Source organism: Sarcophilus harrisii, chromosome 1, assembly GCF_902635505.1.
Source record: "Sarcophilus harrisii chromosome 1, mSarHar1.11, whole genome shotgun sequence".
Lineage (NCBI taxonomy): Eukaryota > Metazoa > Chordata > Mammalia > Dasyuromorphia > Dasyuridae > Sarcophilus > Sarcophilus harrisii.
The window spans coordinates 61,874,317-61,891,116 of record NC_045426.1 but is presented as its reverse complement, the minus strand read 5'-3'; the positions used below and the strand labels follow the sequence as shown (position 1 = coordinate 61,891,116).

The 16,800-nt window shown below is 39.7% G+C and overlaps 1 protein-coding gene across 1 annotated transcript in view; it reads left to right on the top strand.

The window, feature by feature from the left end:
• The window catches only part of WNT7A (Wnt family member 7A), an 83,939-nt gene that overhangs the window by 40,946 nt on the left and 26,193 nt on the right, over window positions 1–16,800 (top strand). The window contains exon 3 of the mRNA XM_003762513.2: window positions 3,569–3,840. Coding sequence (XP_003762561.1) covers window positions 3,569–3,840 — 272 coding nt within the window. The remainder of the gene's footprint in view (window positions 1–3,568; window positions 3,841–16,800) is intronic.

Genomic DNA, 16,800 nt, shown 5'->3' with positions numbered 1-16,800 from the left:
AAGATATAAATTCAATTTTGACTTTAGAGACTTACTATCCAGGTGTCCCTGAGCAAGTCATGAGGATAATATTGCATGAGGATCAGATGAGATAATAATATAAGGCCCTTAGTACAGTGCCTGGATATGGTAGGTGCTATATAAATCTCTTTATCATCCATCTCTATATTAAAATGCACGTATGTGTGGGTTTGTTTATGCTGGCAAAATGGGCACATCTGTATGAGCATATGTTTCTGGTTGAGTATGGGTGCATGTGAGTATGCTTATTTTTTAATTGTATTTTATTAGCACTTGAATGTTTTATTAAATTCTTAGTATGTGTTAAGCACTGTTGAGTTCTGGGGATACAAAGAAAAAAGTTCTAGCCTTTCTGATAGAAGGAGGAAGCATTCTGAACTTGCATCTAATGGGGGGATGCTGCCCAGGGAAAGGAATTCTGATCTGAGGAGTTAGGATGGTCAGTTAATCCATTCATAGGACAGAAGCAATGGGGCTGTCAATTTGCTTATTCTTCCCAGAATTGGCAGCAGAAGAAGAGGCAGAAAACTGATTAAGGAAGGGATGGGTTCCTGATGGACAAGGTGATGGGGTATATGGATATGAAGCACAATTTAGGCCTGACTAGAGACTTCGACCCTTTTGCCCCAACTTTCCTTGTTATAGCCCAGGGTAATACCTAGTCTCTCAGGCTCACGGTCTCGGGGTCATCTTGGGATCCTCAATATCTCTCACTATATCCCACGATTGATTTCACCTTTGCATATGTCTCCAATCCATCCCTTCTCTTCTCTGCCCCTGCCACCACTCTAGTGCAGGCCCCCATCCCCTCCCACCTGGATTACTACAATGGCCACTGATGACTTGCCTGCCCTAACCCTCTCTCAATCCAACCCATCCTCCATTCAACCTCTAAAAGTGATTTTCGGAGCTACAGGTCTGATCATGTCACAACATCCCTTCCCCCAAACCTTCTCCATAAATTCTCGTGGCTTCCTTTTGCTTCCAGGATAAAATACAAAATGCTCTTCATGGCATTCAAAGCCCTTTATAACTTAACCCCCTCCTACCTTTTCAGTCTTATGAAACCTTCTTTCCTACAGATAAAAATAGGAAACTGAAGCTGGATTGTAGAGTTTGTACAGAGTAAGGTATAAGGTATATTTTGAAAATAAAAAGCTATTATTTAAAAAAATAAAGCTCTCCCTAGCCTAGCATCCCATAAATTTTGACATTTTGTTTCATTATTGTCATTCTCTTTAATAAAATTATTGATCGTTTCTATAATTTGTTGCTTGACCTTTTTTAAAATAATAGCTTTTTATTTTCAAAATATATGCAAAGATAATTTTCAACCTTGATCTTTGCAACTGTGATCCATTTTTTTCTCGCTCCCTTCCCCTTCCCCCTTTCCCTAGACAGTAAGTAATCCAATACATGTTAAATATGTGCAATTCCTCTATACATATTTCCACAATTATCATGTTGCACAAGAAAAATCAGATCAAAAAGGGAAAAAATGAGGAAGAAAACAAAAAGCAAAATGCAAGCAACCAATAACAAAAAAGTGAAAATATCATATTGTGCTCCACATGCAGCCCCCACAGTCTTCTGTCTAGTTGTAGATGGCTTTTCCCATCACAAGTCTATTGAAATTGGTCTGAATCACCTCCTTGTTGAAAAGAGCCAAATCCATCAGAATTTATCATCACATTATCTTCTTGTTGCTTTGTACAATGTTTTCTTGGTTCTACTCACTTCACTCAGCATCAGTTCATAAAACTCTTTCCAGGTCTTTCTGAAATCATCCTGCTGGTCATTTCTTACTGAACAATAATATTCCATAACATTCATATACCATAACTTATTCAGCCATTCCCCAACTGATGGGCATCCACTCAGTTTCCAGATAGGAAGAACTTTAAGTGCCAAATAGAGGACTTTATATTTGGTCCTAGGATAACAGAGTCACTGGAACTCATTGAGAAGAGGAAGGTGATATTATCTAATCCTTCAGAAAAATCATTTCCATAACTGATATTGGTGGAATGGGGAAGGGGGAATTGAGGTCAGGGTATAAATAAGGCTATAAAAAGGAAGGTAGTCCAGTGAGAAGATGCTGAGGGCTGGCACTTTGGGGTTGGAAGAATAGAGAGGGAGACGATGTGTGTGAGAGATGTTGTGAAGGTGGAAATGGCAAAATTTGGCAATGTTTTGTACATGAGTCAAAGAGGAGAGTGGAGGATGACATTAAAACTACTATGAGGTGGGGAGAACAGAAGGTTGATGGTACCCTTAACAAGAATAGGGAAATATGGAAGGAAAAAAGGTTGGCAGAGGAGGGCTACCTACAGTGGAACTAGGCAAGTTTGCATTCATTGATCATTTTTGATCACTCACTGATCAAGATGACTGACCTCCTGAGCAGTTATTCCAAAGATGAATAGATTAATTCTTCCATTGATCAAGAATATGGTTTTAAGGTATCCAGTCCAATGGTATTGTTCTAGGTGGGTAGCAGTTGGTTTAAGCTTAATAAGGCTACTTTCCTACCATACCTGTGAGATAAGTAGTAGAAGAATTATTAGCTCTTATGATAGGGAAACTAAGGCCCAGAGAGACTAAATCATCTGTCCCTTGTTACTCAAAATACTTTAATCAACCTAGGATTTCATAAATGAGACTATTAGCCCTATCCATGAAAATTATAATTTGTATTACATAGTTAATAATTGGAGGAGCTATATTAATGTGTGACTATATAGGCATGACTACTGGATATATTTATTATTACATATAATTATTATTTTTTTATTCATTACTATTATAAGCTATAACTTGACTAAGCTCATAGATGTCAGATGACTGGATGAGAGACATTTTACTGCTGTCTCTCATGTTTCTATTCTGGAAAAAATTCATGAATGTCTTGGATAGAAAATGTATATGGGAAGTAGAATTCTAGGCCTCCTCTTCTCTAGGTAAAATTGATCATCCTTCCTTTAGTCTCATTTTAATTCAGTTGAAAAAAGAATTCTTGTTAAAGACTTTAGAGATGTTGTGGTATAATGGATAAAATGCTGAGCTCCACGTCAGGCAGATTAGGCTTATATTGTGGTTCTGGTGCTTATTATTGTGGAGGAAATTTCCCCACCAGGAGTTCCCTTCACTAATGAAATCACAGGTTGGTATCTGCCTGTTAAATCTATACAGGGTTCTGCTGGTAAATGTTTAACAACACGTTCTCAGAAAACAATGTGAACCTGACAAACTTTTAAGTTTAATCTTCATTTTCTTCATTGCTTTCTTAAGTCTAGACTGTTTATAAAACAATAAATCAGGTCCTTATTTGTGGCTTATAGATGTCTAAGATATAAATATACATATTACAAATTTAATAATCAGCTTGCCTTATGATTCCAACTTATCCTTCATCTCCTGCTACCATAACAGAATCTTGCTAGCTTCCCAGTGCCTGCCAAAGTGGACCCTGTAGTCTGGGTTCCCAATTCCCCTTTCCTCAGAATCTCAGTTCCTACCACAACATGACGCCTGTCTTTTCTTTCAGGGAGCCGAGAAGCTGCGTTCACTTACGCTGTCATTGCTGCTGGTGTGGCCCACGCCATTACAGCTGCCTGTACCCAGGGTAACCTGAGCGACTGCGGCTGTGACAAGGAGAAGCAGGGCCAGTATCACCGGGATGAAGGCTGGAAGTGGGGCGGCTGCTCTGCCGACATCCGCTACGGCATCGGTTTTGCCAAGGTCTTCGTGGATGCGAGGGAGATCAAGCAGAATGCCAGGACCCTCATGAACTTACACAACAATGAGGCTGGACGCAAGGTAGGGATCTGGGGGGTCTGGGAGGCAGGTGAGATGGCTGGGGACAGCGGCATATTAGCCATCAATTAGATCCCAAAATGTGTAAATAAGACATTTATATGACTTTATATTATATTTAACATATGCCTATATACCAGGGGTCCTCAAACTTTTTAAACAGGGGGCCAGTTCACTGTCCCTCAGACTGTTGGAAGGCTGGACTATAGTAAAAACAAAAACTTTATTTTGTGGGCCTTTAAATAAAGAAACTTCATAGCCCTGGATGAGGGGGATAAACGTCCTCAGCTGCTGCATCTGGCCCACAGGCCGTAGTTTGAGGACCCCTGTGTATATATATGTAAATGTACTGCACTGTTAAAAAAAAAACCCTGCAAAAATGCAAAATAATACACTTCTCTAAATATGTTTGTGTGTATGTTGTATGAACCTATGATTTCATCAGTGTGAGGGAACTCCCTGGTGTGGGAAATTCCTCCCCTGATGCAGCTCTGGCTCCTATCTCTATCTTTCCCCGAGTTGCCAGAAGGTCCTGAGTGACCTGTTTTTGGTCACTCAGTTCATAAGTGTCAGAGGTAGGATCTGATGTTCCAGTTCCCATCGTGCTGCAGATCAGTCCATCCACATACATTGATTTTAGGTTAAGTTTTATCCTGTTGCTAATTTCCCCTCTCATCGATGAAATAAAACCGAGAGAAAGCCCAACCTGTTTCCTAGAACTCTGAAGCTGCTTGCGACCTTTTTAAGCTTCTACAACATGAGTCAGCAGTTGCTGAGAAAGCGTGCATGAACTTAAACAGCATTCATGGAATCCTGGGGGACCAGGATGGAGCAGGTGATTATCTGACTGGGAGCTGCCCTGGTCAGACTACATCTGAAAGATGATGTTAAGATCTGGGGAATGTATCTTAAAAATGACTGATAAATAGAAATGTATCCAAGTGAAAGGTGACCGGTGTGGTGAAATCTGGAGACTATGTCAAAAAATAAGCAAAGGTTTGGAAAGTTTGGGAGCACCCATTTCAGATATCCAAAGGATTTTCTTCTGGAAGAGGGAATGAGCTTCTGCTTATACTCCAGAGGGGCCAACTAGGACCAAGGAGTGAAAAATAAAAGTAGAGAGATTTTGACTGGAGAGATAAACTCATTACCAATGAAATGGAATGGTCTGCTCCATGAATTCTTGATCAATGGAGGAATCTAAAGAGAGTCTGGTTGGCAACATGTGTCAGGATATTGTGAAAAAAAACTTATATGGGGGTTGACATTAAATTGGATGCTCTCTAAAGTACTTTGCACTTCTAGGAGTGTGTGATTCTAAACCATGATATTCTGTCCCATTATGTGTGTGTGTGTGTGTGTGTGTGTGTGTGTGTGTGTGTGGTGGGGCAGGGGTAGTTATTACAAGGTGAAAGACCGGGTGTAGTTGCTGAATCACTGTCAGTGTTCTTTGAAAGACCTTTGGGGGAAACAGAAGTGCCCCCAATGACACTCCAATTTCTGTTAAAGAGAATGAAATATGCCAATTATTGAACAATGAAAATGACTTTTGATTTCTGCCAAGATTCTAGAACACAGTAAAGGGAGGGAGTAAAGGGAGGGTTAGCAAATATTTAGAAAAGGAAGCTGTGTAAGACCCATCATGGCTAAATCAAGAGCAAGTCACTCCAATTTAACCTCATTTTTGGACAGGATTACTACACTGAAAGTCATAGGAATGCTGTAAAAAGGTGCTAGACATAATCTTTCCAAATTACACTTGTAAATCAGGTGAAAGATGTACAATTATGTAGATTCAGAACTGGTTGACTGGCTAAACCCAAAAAGTGGGAGCATGGAAGAGAGTCTCTGCTGGAATATCCCATCGATCTCTGTATGAGCCTGTGATACTTAACTTTTTATTAATTCATGATATGACTTAAAGCATCCATGACATACCCATCAGATTTGTCAATGCATGATACTAGAAAGGATAGTTAACACATTAGATGGCAGAAATAGGATCCAAGATCAATGAGTATTTATTAAATATATTCCTTGCATTGGAGGAGACACTAGGTATCCAAATGCAAAGAATGAAACAATCCCTATGAAAAGAGTTTATGTTTTGACAGTAAAGAAACCAAATAAATAAATATAAAGTAATTAAAATAGAATGTAGTTAGGGAGGAAGGATGTTAGCAATTGGGATGAGGAAAGGCTTCATATATAAAATGGTTATCTGAGTTGTATCATAAAGGAAGAGAAGGATTCTGTGAGGTGAATATGAAGAGGAGAGAGTGTATTTCAGGTGTGGATTATGGTGCAAGAGCATGGAGATGGGAAATAGAATATTATTTAATCTTATCTTGTTTTTAAAATTCCAATTTATTTTTAAAAATTCATTTAAAAAATGAGTCCCAAATTCTCTCCTCTTCCCTCCCACATTGGGAAGGCAAGCAACATCATGTCAATTATGCATGTGAAGTCATCCAAAAGTTATTTCTATATTAACCATGTTGCAAAAAAGAAAAGGCAAGAAACAGAAAGAAAGCAAAAACATATGATTCAATCTATACTCGGATGTCAACAATTCTTTCTTTGGAGGTGGATAGTATTTTTTCATCATGAGTCCTTTGGAATTGTCTTGCTTGATTGTATTAGCAGAGCATCCAAGTCTTTCACAGTTGATCATCCTTACAATATTGTAGTTGCTGTGTACAATAGTTTCTTGGTTCTATCACTTCACTTGGCATAAGTTCATATAACTTTTCCCAGGTTTTTCTAAAACATCCTACTCATCATTTCTTATATCACAATAGCATTTCATCACAATTATATAATACAACTTGTTTAGTTATTCCCCAATTGATGGACATCCCTTCAATTTCTAATTCCTTGTTGCCACAAAAAAATTTATTTTTGTATATATAGGCCCCCTTCCTTTTTCTTTGATTTCTTTGGAATACAGAGAGAGTAGCAATATTGCTGGTTAAAAGGGAATACGCAATTTTTATATCCCTTTAGGCATAGTTCCAAATTGTTCTCCAGAATGGTTGAATCAATTCACAACTCCATCAACAACTCATTAGTATACTTATTTTCTCACATCTCCTCCAGCATTAATCCTCTTTTTTTTTCCCTGTCATAATAGCAAGTCTGACAGGTGTGAGTTGGTACCTCAGAGTCATTTAAATTTGCATTTTTCTAATTGATAATGATTTAAAGCATTTTTATGTGACTAATGATGGCTTTGATTTCTTCTAAAAACTGCTTGTTCATATCCTTTGACCATTTATCAACTGGAGAATTGCTCTTATTTTTAGAAATTTGTCTCAATTTCCTGTATGTTAGAGAAATGAAGTCTTTATCAGAGAAACTTGCTACAAAATCTCTCCCCAGTTTCCTACTTTCTTTCTGATTTTGGCTAAATTGGGTTTTTTTTTGTGTAAAACTTTAATTTCATGTAATCAAAATTATTCTATTTCCTGTGATTCTTTCTGTCTCTTGTTTATTTATAAACTCTTTCTTAGCCATAGATCTGACAGGTATATTTTCCCCACACATTTCTAACTTACTTATAATTTCATCCTTTATGTCTTATTTTGTTTTTCCATTTTAATCTTATTTTGTTACAAGCTACAGAATGTTGGCATATGCCTTGTTTCTACCAAACTGATTTCTAGTTTTCCCAGAAATTTTTGTCCAACAGTAACTTCTTATTCCAACAGTTTGGTTCTTTGGGTTTACCAAACATTAGGTTACAACGGTCATTTACAAATATATATTATGTATCTACCTAATCTATTGTATTGCTCTGTTACTATAAAGATGGAGTATTGTTTGTGAGGAACAGAGAGAGTGATAGTCTGGGCAAAATATCAGAGTTTTTTGGGGGGTTAATAATGTTCGCACAGAGGGTGAAAAGATCATGAGATGTAGGATGTTGAGGTGAATTTGAGAAGATAAAATTGAACAAAGATAGAAGTATAGTCGTACTGTTCAGGGTTCAAAAATTCAACTTTACACATATGATATATGGCTAGGCAATAGTTTGCTAAATAGTTTGGGTATTTAATGGTTTAGAAGCTTAATAATATGAGCTATTAGTGTGATATGGCAGCCAAGAAAGCTAAAATGATCTTAGCGAGTGAGGAATATAGCATCTAAAACTAGAGGGATTGATGATCCCCCTGCCTGCTGCCTCAGATCACATTTGGATGACTGTATTCAGTTACCAAAGCCATATTATAGGAAGGACATCGATAGGCAGAGCATTGTCTAGAAGAAGGTGATTGGGATGGAGAAGGGCGTTGAGATCATCCCATATGGTTGGCTGAGGGAGCAGGGAATGTTTAGCCTGGAGAAAAGAAGACCTGGGTCTAGGGGTGGGGCAGGATAGCTATTTTCAGGTATTTGAAGGGCTGTCACATGGAAGAGGGATTAGATTTGTTTTTCATGGGCCCAGAGGGGAGAACTGGGAAAGACGGGTTACAAAGAGGCAAATTTAGGTTAGTTTTTGATGTAAGGAAAAATTTCTTAATAATGAAAGCCCTTCCAAAGTGGAATGGACAGCCTTGGGGAGTAGTGGGTTGCAGCCTCTATCTCAAACCTATCTTCCACCAAAATCTTCCAAGAAGGCTGGGGGAATTCTCATTGAGCTCAGAACAGGGCCTGGCACCCAATAAATGATTATTGATTGATATATTGTAGGGTAGACTCCTGTTCAGGTACAGATTTCACTAGATGTCCTCTTAGGTCCCTTTTAACTCTGAGGGTGGTGAGATTCTGGGATTTTGGGATTGAAGCAACTGGGATATGGTAGGTAGTGGTTATGCTGTCAAAACTAATCTACCCATAATACTCTTAAATAATCCCTGAATCAGATTAAAATGAAATTATGGAATAGTTAGTAAAAATCAAAATATGATGTAGCAAAATCATGTTCACTTGTGGTCTTCCAAGTCCATTCATAGGCAGCAGAAAGATCTGTTTTTATTTGAGTTTGACACCATTGGTGTAAAGGATTAGACAGATTTAAAAAACTTAGTTCCAATCTTGAAAGTCATTTAACTTTTCTAGGCCTCAGTTTTTTTATTTGGAAGATACAGTTCAATCCATCAAACAATTTACTTACCATGTTCCATGCACTGTTCTAGATGGTGGGGATACAAATATAAAAATAAAATGAAATCAGGAGGTTGGTTGGATGGAGTTCTTAACACAGGGTTCTTAAATTTTTGTAACTATTTCAATATAATTAGTTTCCCTAGTAATCCTTTACATTTTATTTTATGCATTTAAAAAGATGACTCTCAGAAGAGGTCCCTAGGCTTCCTCAGACTGCCGGAAGGATCTAGAACTCAAAAATAATCCCTGGAATGGACAATCTCTAAATTCTCTCTTTAAAAACCTATCAGTCTATCAGCCTGTGATAATGGGCACAGCATAGTCTTTAAATGATCACATCCTCTTTCCAAAGAAAGAAAATGTGAGCCAATCAAGAGAGTCAGGGGGAGAGGGTGGGGAAACCTGGGGCCATTCACAAACTGGGCAGCTTGCACATCAGTTTCCTTATTCATCCTTTGGAATAGATATCCCTGCTCTGCCTCCTGTAAGCAGATTGTTAGCTGATCCAATGTTTAGATGTGTGTAAAAGTATTTTAAAAAGAAAAAAAATTGAAAAGACTGTATACCTGCAAGAAAAAGAGACTTCCAGACCCATATGTCTGAGGTATTGGGAGTTGGTGATAGCAGCTTCAGCTACTGTGCAGCTGAATTGGATTCCCTTCAGGCTCCGACATGCCTCCTCATCAGCACAGTAATTGCTATAGGGATCACTTTCCACCCGGCTGGCTGGCTCCCCTGACACTTTGAGAAGTAGTGGGTTGGCAGCAGATCTCTCTCTCTCCCTCCCTTCTCTCTCTCTCTCTCTCTCTCTCTCTCTCTCTCTCTCTCTCTCTCTCTCTCTCTCTCTCTCTCCCCTCTTTCTCCCCTCTCTCTCTCCTCTTTCTTTCTCTTTCTCTTCTCTTTCTCTCTCCCTCCTTCTTTCTCTCTTTTTGCCTGTCTGTCTGTCTTCCCCTCCTCTCTCTCTCCCCTCTCTGTCTGTCTGTCTCTCTCTTTGTCTCTGTCTCTCTGTCCCTGTCTCTGTCTCTGTCTCTCTCTTTCTCTCTGTCTCTCTTTTTGTCTGTCTTCCCCTCCTTTCTTTCTCTCTCCTCTCTCTTTTTGTCTGTCTGTCTGTCTGTCTGTCTCTCTCTCTCTCATCATGTTATGTACATTTTCTTCCATCTCTTCTCTCACAAAGCTGTTCCCTCCCATATGGAATATCCCTTTCCCTCTAGCTCTAATTTTTACTCATCCTTCAAAGTCTAACTCAAATATTATCCCTCCATTGAACTTCCTTCCCATATCAACTTTGCTGGCATCTCATTTTTGGTCCTTTTCACATCCTATCTCCCACTAGAGCTCCTTATTCATGTGCCTTATCTGCCCTATAAGAATGTGAGTAAGCTCCTTTTGAGTAGGATCTGGGTCTTGGTCATCTTGGTATCCTCCTCTGTGACTTGCATAGGGCCTTAGATGTAGCAGGTGGTCAGTAATACTTGTTGACTACAATCACAAAATGCCACAGCTGGAAGGAATCTTTGAGGTCATTTTACAGTGGAGGAAACTGAGACTTAAGAAATTTAAGGTTTGAGGAAGCCTTAGGTAAGCAGGTAGCCTTAGTTTCAGTTCAGAGTAAAAATCACCTCAAATGTAGCCAGGAGTTAAAGGTCCAGATCCTTTATTGTCTCTTTCCTTGGGCACTGTTAGTTTTCTTAGAGGCCTGTCTTTCTCCTTGGTTCCAAGAGCTCTTGCAGCTAGTCTTTTGCCTCTTCCAGCTAGTCTTTTGCCTCTTCCAGCTTCAGCCTCTCTTCCTCTGAATCCCCATAGCCTCCAGCCAGCACAAAGGTGATATATGGAATGAATCCGACTCCTCCTCCTAGAGTGGGCTTGTGGGTTCCTGAGTTGTGAATCTCCTGGACTCCTCTCTGACTTGTGAATCTTGTAGAACTCCAACAAGTACTAAATACATTAGTGAACCAGAGAACTGCTAAGCACGATGATAAAATTAGACAACCGACTTAGCGCCTTGTAAGAATCCTTACACTTGTTTCTCTTCCAAACTGTCCTAAGGCCCGTGACTTGTAGGCCTCTGCCATCTCTGTAGTGCTTAGGACCTTCCCTTCATCTTAAAACCCACCCAGTCCTGTACCCTCTCCTTTCTTCTTGTTCATCTGATAAGCCTTGAACTAAGTATGAACTGAAGTTATAAATTTATTAAAATGATAAATGTTTGATGACAAAACTTGAGGAAATATTTTCATTTAATGGTGGTATTTTGAAGATATAATGCTTTAGTCCAAATGTAGATTTCAGGACCCAGTGGTAAGGTCAGTGGGGGATATATTTTAGAACTGGTGTGAGAAGAGCTTCCCTTTGGTTTTCACTATCACACTGTGGAGCTAGGTCTGATCCTTTTCAACCCTTATATGTTCTGAGATGGAATTGGAAGGAAGATGAGCTAGAGGTCTGAGCGTCACCATCTGCTGGGATGACCAGGCAGCTGTGACGAGGCAAGCCCTAATTCATCCTTTCCCGGCTTTCTCCGTGCTTTCTTCCTAGCTGATCTGCAGGCTGACAGTTAACCACGACAGAGCTGTGCGTTCTTTTTCTTTCTCTTCTGGGTCCCTGCCTGTTGACACCATCTGGACTCAGTGACCTTCCAGGACCCTGTCGGATTTAAATCTATGATCTTAGGATCTAATCCCAGTTGGCTGCTTCTCCTCAAAGAAGCAGCTCCACTCCGTGGGTTTGTGGGATCATAGGTCAGGGGCTTGGAAGGTACCTTGGGGGTCACTGAGGCCAGTATTCTCATTTTACATATGAAGAAACTAAGACCCCGGAGCTCACGTAACAGAAAATAAGGGACTTGCCTGTAATTGTTCAGGTATTAAAAAATGGAGTAAAAAAATTACTTATCTAGCTCTTCTAAATTCAATATATTTCCATTAATAATAATAATATCTTATATTTGTATTTTCTTATATATTGTATCTATGTAGCCACATAGATGTGCATATGTATGTATGTGTTTATATATATAGATATATGTATATATATGTATATGTATAGATATAGATATAGATATATAGCTATCTTTTTTTGAGCCTCAACAACTTCATGGAATAGATATTATAGATCTTAACATCATAATTATTATTATTATTATGTAGGAAAAACTATATATATATGTATATTATACTACATCCATTACATGTATACTATATATGTGCATATATATGTATATCTGTGAGTGTATACACACATATACTATAGATATTATTGCCTCCTTTTTACAAATAAGGAAGTTGAGGCTCAGAGAGATTAAAAGCCTAGAGTTTGACCTCTCAGAGGATTGCTGCCAGGGACAGATCTTGACGTTGATTCTAGCCCCTTATCCATCACTATACCATGCTGTCTTTTACTACATTATTCTAGATGTGAATTGCTCCTGAAGTCTTTTCCTTCATTTTGAAAATTTGTGTTAGGCTGAGTGTACTTATGAGTGTGTGTGTGTGTGTGTGTGTGTGTGTATGACTGTATGAGTGATGGATCCAACTTTCTTTTCCATGGGTCTCCCAGACATGGGGCCAAGATAAATTTACCAGCAGCTCCCAGAACAGGACAAGGTGTCCAGACCTAGGGGCTTCAAGATCTCTTTGCCCCAGGCTGGACTAGCTGTAGGATCCAGGGCAAAGCTGCAGGAAGACCCTTTGGGGACTGACTTGGATCTGGCTGGGCTTCTGCCGATGTCTGCTTGCATCCCTGCTGATCCCCGAGGAGTTGGAGCTGTTGTCTCTCTAAGGATCAAGGGAAGAGGGCATGTTTGAGGAGTGAGAGTGAATGCCTGTGTCCTTCATACCTTCAAAGGGGAGAAAGAGAGCCACTCCAGAGCACTGTGTATCCATTGGTGGTTGTTAAAGACCAAGATGAAGGGGACAGGAGTGTGAGACACTCCTATTGTTCTCAGATCCTGTCATCCTGTGTCATTAGCTTGCTCTGTGTGGGTGGTGAGACAAGATCAAATTGCCTTTTTTTTTTCTTCTGGCTGTCCTTTCTCTCTCTTTTCTCTCCATCCCCCCCTTCCTTGAACAGCAAGCCTGCATATTAGGGTTACCTCATGCTGTCTCCTGAGTCACCATGATCCGTGGCTGTGACCCGAGAGCAAGGCTACCTCAAGGTGGCTTGTCAGACCAGGGACAGAGCAGCTCCAGTCATTTGTGGGAGTGAGAGGGATCATGGCGATCCTTTGTTAAGCTGTGGGGTCTTGTCTGGGGCTGTCTGGAATGAGGAGAGCTCTGGGGAAGTATGAGGATGAGACATGCTTTCCCTCGCCGGAATCTCCTGTATGGGGCTGAGAATTGCCTTGAGGCCAGATTAGGAAGTGGTTTCCAGTACCCAGACTCAATCAAAGTCCTGTTACAGTAGTGAAAAAGGCTTTCGCAAGGTGTTCATCCCTGTGACCAAGTGGGATTTTTACCAAGAATGCCAGGATGGTTCAACAGTAGGAAAGCAATCTAGGAAGCAGTCTCTCTGAGAAAAGGAATCATCCTGCCAGACATAGCACCAGCCCACTTTGATGAAGGCATTGTGGTGTGGTGGGCAGAGCATTAGGCTTGGAGTTAGGAAGGCATAAGTTCAAATTCTACTCCGATTGTCATTACCTGTGTAATCCCAGGTGAGTCACTCTCAGGCTTAGGTTTTCTCTTCTGCAAAATGAGTAGGTTGGATTAAATTCCTTCCAGCTAGAAAATCTCTGATTCTATGGCTATCAAGCAATTGGTAAATAGGTATTGTGTTTATAGTTTATAATATTTAGAAGGGAAGGCAAAATTAATAAATAATCAATAAGGTGCAAAGATCATGGGCTTTTAGAGTGGGAAAGACCCTTTAAAATTCTTTAGTCTAGTTCTTTCATTTGCCTGACAAGGAAACTGAGGCTCAGAGAGAGCAGATTGTAAACCATAAGATTGGGATTTGGTGCCTGATTGATCCACTAACGTGTGCTATCATTCTCCTGTGACTGACTGGCAAATAAATGTCAATAGCTCAGACTATTTCAGGAAACTTGGTCCATCATTATCTCTAAGCTGAGAACTTGGAGCCTTGAACTCCTTCGTCATTAGTACTGTCCCTACTGATGCCCTCTGTGTTGCTTGTTCCCACCCACCTCTTCAGGCTTCAATTCTGATTCTTTTTGGAGTAGGCAACCCCTTTAAATTTATAGATGATATCTCTATTTCATAGGAGATGGTCTTCAAGAGATGCTGGGGCCAAAACATTTACATGGCTAACCTACCAGTCAGTTAGTCATCTATTAATAAGACTTGCCATGTGCCAGGCTCTATGCTAAGTGCTAGGAATACAAAAAATGAAAACAAAAAGCCAAAATAACCCAAAAGGCCTTTCCCTTTAAGGAACTTACATTCTAATGGGAAAACATGTAAATGATGAAATACATTTTTAAAGGATATGTGTGTATATATATATATATAAATATATTACATGATGTGATATGTATAATATATGAATATAATTTGTATAAGTTAATTTACATGTTCATTATAATTTACTATATTATATAATATGTGTTTAATTTACATGAAATACATAAAGTACAAGATAGATATGCAGTTACATATATATATATATAGCTTGCATTTTTATGTCTCATTTTTTTCTCATGTCTATATATATAAATATATATAAACACACACACACACACATATATATATATGAGAGAGAGACACACAAAGAGAGAGAATAAAAGAGAGGGAAGGAGGGAGAGAGAGAGACATACAGAGAAGGAGAGTAAGGAGGGGAGGAGTGAATTCTCTCTGGCTCATTATCCCAGAGTGAGGAAGGCTATGTCTTCTCAAGGTTCTAAGGTATCATGAAGAATGGAGATGTCTTTTTTTCCAATGCCATCAGTTCAACTCCCCAGCAGTAGTGTTCTTCCACTGTTAGGTACCAGTGACAAGTGCTCTACTTCTATTTAATCACTAAACACCAGTTTTTATGAAGGGATATTTATTTCAAAGATATGAAAATAACAAAAGTACGAAAATTTGTTCCTGATACCGTGGAGGCCACACTTTCCTCTCTTTCAGTTCAGTCTCTGGGAAGAATGGGCTCAAACTTAACTCAGTTCCTTCCTAGCTTTGGTTCCATCAAGTTCACAAATACAGCATTACTGTTGAATGAGCTGTTGTCTAACCAATTGCTGGCCTGGGACTCATAGTCACTCTCTGCTCTTTGGGAGCATTGATGCTGAACTATCAGCAAACCCAAAGGCTGGTATCTCCAGTACTTTCACCTAAAGTGGAAAAGAACAAATGTTGAGTCAAGACAAGAATTCAGACCTATATGCAGAACTCCAGGTGGTCTCCTTAGAAGGAAAAAGGCCCATGGACTGGTGATGAATCTTTCCAGATTTAAGTCAATCTGGTTCTCAGATGAAAGGTGAACCATGATGGAACCCTTACTCAAAGCCCTGACCAGTGCTTACCTTCTCCTTCCATTACCTCTAAGAGCCAAAGCATCAGAGTAGGACCTAACAGGAAGATCAGCCTTGTTGCTCTATTTATGTCATTTATGACTGGCTGACTAGCCTGATTAGGACTTTGGTATTCTGCCTTCACAAACATACTCAGGTGATGACTAGTTTTCTCCTTTTTTTAAGCTTAATCACAGGTATAATTTATCATTTTCTATGACAACTGTCTTCCAGTCAAAAACATCTCCACAAAGTTCATGAATCATTCTTTAGAATAGAAAACTTAGTCTCTTCACATAACTAGAGGGGAGATGGACATGATCACAGAGAGCAAGACTGAGAATGGGGGGGAAGGGTGGAGTATTTCCTTGGAAGGTAGATGCTCATGGAGTAAGGGGTGGGGAGTTGGACAAAGAAAAAGGAAGGAAGGAAGGAAGAAGAAAGGCAGCAGGGCCAGGAAGGGATGAAGTTCATCCCTGAGGGATGTTTTGGGGTCTCTAGTGTTGGGAGAGCACAGAAGGAAGTAAAAGTTAGATCTGTCCTTATTCATTGCCCTTGACCTAAACTGAGCTGACTTGAGCTGGACTCCTCATAGAGAAATTGCCCTCTCATAGCTAGAGGAAAAGCCCATAAGCTGGCTTAAAGGAGGGAAAGAGGTGTCATAGATATGAGCTTAGTCAGAGAGGAAAGCTCTTTCTTTCTAGGGGAGTTTGGCTATCCCTTCTAGCCCCTTAGTTCTTCTTTCAACAGACCAAATGAAGTAGAAGGTGAGGATTGGAGCTGTTTGAGCCAAACCTTGAGAGAAATTTCTCATTAAATCAGTCACTGGCCATATCTTCTCCAAGCTCTAAAGACCCCCAGATATCTTCAACACTTTTCTTTGTATTGGATGGCTGTGGCTTTCTGATACTTTTCATCTTAGGAATCCAGCATGGCATAGTAGGAAAAAAAAAACATGGAATTTTGGGTTATGTATCTATGTCTCTCCAGTCTGTCTTCTCTCTAACAAATGGGTATAATAGTAGTTACACTCACATACCTGTTGTGAGGATTGAATGAGATCCTAAGGCCATGGAATTAGAGTCAGAAGGAAACTTTTAGTCTATTCCAGCCCATTCACTTTATGGCTTGTGGAAGCTCAGTCTCAGGGATGTCATCAATTGGTACCAAAATTCTTAGTCCTTCATTTTTACACAATGTTTGGAGGTCTATAAACACTTTACTTTGTCATGTCCCTTGATACTCATAACAGCCTTGGCTGTTACTAACTAACTACTTACTACTCCACTTCACCTAGCCCATACCCATTAGCAGTGGGGTTTGGGAGTATTGCAAAGCAGCTTCCCCCCAAAGTCAAGGCCTGAGAAGAGGCGATCTCCTGGCCC